The sequence below is a fragment of the Gekko japonicus genome, unplaced genomic scaffold, assembly GCF_001447785.1.
Source record: "Gekko japonicus isolate JY-2015 unplaced genomic scaffold, Gekko_japonicus_V1.1 scaffold2663, whole genome shotgun sequence".
NCBI lineage: Eukaryota > Metazoa > Chordata > Lepidosauria > Squamata > Gekkonidae > Gekko > Gekko japonicus.
Window position 1 is genome coordinate 11,768 of NW_015168125.1, and position 3,395 is coordinate 15,162.

The window sequence follows — 3,395 nt, forward strand, 5'->3', positions numbered from 1 at the left end:
GTTCCGGGGGTGGGCGGGGATGTCACACAACAAGCTGACATCACCCAGAAGGGACCTCAGTGGGTTGGGAGTGACGGTCTGCTCTTTGGGCAAAACTCTATGGTAAAAACAGCCTCAAACCACAGAGTTTTGCCCCAAAAGCAGAGCGTTCCCCACCCCGACATCACCGATGTGCTGATGTCACTTCCCGGTAACATCAGTGCATTGCGCATGGGGGGAATTTCCCCCAGACAGCCAGCTAGCCAGTGGCAAGCAGCAGGAGGAGGAGGAGAAGAGGAGGAGGAGATTGGATTTATACCCCGCCCTTCACTACCCAAAGGAGTCTCAGAGCGCCTTACAATCTCCTTTCCCTTCCCCTCCCCACAACAGGCACCCTGTGAGGCAGGTGGGGCTGAGAGAGCTCTTTCGGGGACCACTCCTGAGGGAAGAGCTCTGAGAGAACTTGTGACTGGCCCAAGGTCACACCAGCAGCTGCATGTGGAGGAGGAGTGGGGAATCAAACCCGGTTCTCCCTGATTAGAGTCCGCGCTCCTATCCACTACACCCAACTGGCTCTCAAAAAGAGAGTCCGAAAGCAATGGCAGCCAATTCCACATCGCATCTCAGCATCTTGGAAGCAGCTGGCATGGGAGGGGGAGTGTCTCTGCCCATCTGGACACCTGGAAAATGCCCATTTTTACGCTCCCACAGAACTGGCCAGGAAGCGAACAGGCAGGATATAAGAAAGGGCACACTGAATTTTGTGTAAAGAAGAAGAGATTGGATTTATACCCCACCCTTCACTCGGGAGTTTCGGAGCGGTTTACACTCTCCTTTCCCTTCCCCTCCCCACAACAGACTCCCTGTGAGGTCAGTGGGGCTGAGAGAGCTCTCTCGAGAACTGCTCCTGAGAGAACAGCTCTGAAACAACTTGTGACTCGCCCAAGGTCACTCCAGCAGCTGCACGTGGAGGAGTGGGGAATCAAACCCAGTTCTCCCAGATTAGAGCCCGCACTCCTAACCACCACACCAAACAGGCACCGAAAAAGTAGCCATTCCTGTGCTCAACCATAAAGCTGGCGGAACGTCTCTGCCTTTCAAGCCCTGCGGAAGTGCGTTAGGTCCCACAGGGGACGGATGTCATTTGGCAGACAGTTCACCAGGTCGCAGTCAGGGCCAAAAAAGCCCTGGCTCTGGGTGAGAACAGCCAGATGTTTTTCAGGTCAGGGATCACCAGTAGATTTTCCTCAGCTGAGCGTAACGCTCTTTGGGGGGGGTTATGCGGGTAGCCATCCCTGTATGGCCCCGCTAGTGCACTGGGTGCACATCCGACGCTAGATGTGATGCGCAAGCTGTCTTTCCAGAAAGTTCCCCCACCCCACCCCGTTCCTCTTCTCACTGAAGGATCGCCTGATAAGATGGTGAGAAACGCCATCTTATCAGGTTTTTTTCGGGGGGGAACGGAAATGTTCGGAAAAATTGAAAAAAAAATGCTACATTAGCATTTCTTTTGTCTTTTCTAGATTGAAAGTCATTCTGTTACTTTAGGAACATAAAATATGACTATGGACATTTTTATTTGGCATGAAATTATCACAACTAGCATATTAAAAATATAGTGTATCCAAACAATTATTACAAACAGAATACCCACCCACATGCAAAAACAAAACTGAAACCTTTTTATTTTCTTCTGACAATAGCACCTCCTAAAGGAAGAAATGCATCTTGTTCTTGCATTGGAGAGTTCAGTTTGTAACCTAGGACTTGCTTGTCCTCAGTGCACAGAAATTAGATCAATCTGATACCATATATATATATTTTAGAAACAATTTGGAAAATATTTAAACACCTTGTCTTAAAATATTTTATTCATCATGTTAAAATAAAACGTTCCATAATCATTTTTTTTCTTTTCTTTTTTCAATTTTTCGGAAAAAAACAAAACATCTTCAGGAAAAAAACGGGAAAAAACTGTTTCCCCCCGAATTTTTTCGGTTTTTTTCCCGGGCCTTCACATCTCTACCCCCCCCCCCCAGACTCCCACCCCCCTCCCTACAATACCGATCACCGCTTACCATCTGCAAGGATCCTGGCGTTTTGCTGCAGCAAGCAAGCCAGGTGTCGGCTCAGCAACATCAGTGCCATTTTATTCTTTGCTCTGCTTCAGAACAAACAAGCGCGGATCCTTCTGTCTCGGCCGATGACCTGGGAAAGAGAGGAGGGAATCAGAAATTCATCGTCTTCTGGCCAGCGCACTACAAGAACAGGTTTCTAACTCTCGAGTTTGGGTGTGTTTTATTCATTCATTCCTATGAATGTTGTCACCCACTGGAGTTCTGGTCCCTCTGGTGGGCCTCCTGATGGCCCCTATATGACACAGAGTCCTGGACTGAATGGGCCATTGACCTGATCCAACATGGCTTCTCTTATGTTTTTATATCTGGGGCAGGGATGCTCTGTCTCCTTGGTGCCTGGAGGGCCCACAATGGGAGGGCTTCTGGAGTTCTGGCCCCGCTGGTGGACCTCCTGATGGCCCCTGGGTTTGGGCCACTGTGTGGACTGGATGGGCCCTTGGCCTGATCTAACATGGCTTCTCTGATGTTGTTATGTCTGGGGCAGTAATGCTCTGTCTTCTTGGTGCTTCGGGGACCACAGTGGGAGGGCTTCTGGAGTTCTGGCCCTGCTGGTGGACCTCCTGATGGCCCCTGGGTTTGGGCCACTGTGTGGCACAGTGTTGGACTGGATGGGCCACTGGCCTGATCCAACATGGCTTCTCTTCTGTTCTTGTTCTCTTATGGCTTCTCTTATGTTCTCACACATTTTTGTGTTCGCTCAGGAAGGAGGGCTCCAGAGCAAACGAATTTGTGCAATGGCCAGATGGCTCGCTCACAACTTTAATACCAGTAGCTCACAAAGTAGGATTGTTGCTCCAGGACTCCACAGCTTAGAGGGAGCATTGCCCCCCCCCACTGAAAAATCTCTCCCCCAAGGGCATTATCATTGGACCTGGTGACCCCACCTTAATGGCATTATACCCCACCGAAGTCTGTCCCCTCCCCAAACCCGGCCCACCTCACGGTCCACTTCCCCAATCTCCGGGTATTTCCAAACCTGGAGTTGGCAACCTCACATAAGGGCATATCAGGCACAGGCATTTTTAACTCTGTCTCTGTAGCCGCTTAACTGCCATGGGCAGTTCCCCTCAAAGAATTCTGGGAACTGTCGTTGAATGAAGGTGCCGAGAATTCTCTCACGTCCCTTCCAGAACCACAGTCCCCAGGATGCTGAGAGGAGCCGTTTCTGAAACGACGTCCATTATACAAAATCAAGAGCATGTATAAGAGCGTAAGAGAAGCCATGTTGGATCAGGCCAATGGCCCATCCCGTCCAACACTGTGTCATACAGGGACCAA

The 3,395-nt window shown here is 50.0% G+C and overlaps 1 protein-coding gene across 1 annotated transcript in view; it reads right to left on the reverse strand.

Moving 5' to 3' along the window:
* LOC107113550 (4-aminobutyrate aminotransferase, mitochondrial-like) overlaps positions 1-3,395 on the reverse strand; it is a gene marked incomplete at its 3' end in the record, with an annotated part of 29,464 nt that overhangs the window by 11,082 nt on the left and 14,987 nt on the right. Inside the window, exon 2 of the mRNA XM_015414896.1 lies at positions 2,058-2,187. Coding sequence (XP_015270382.1) covers positions 2,058-2,127 — 70 coding nt within the window. The remainder of the gene's footprint in view (positions 1-2,057; positions 2,188-3,395) is intronic.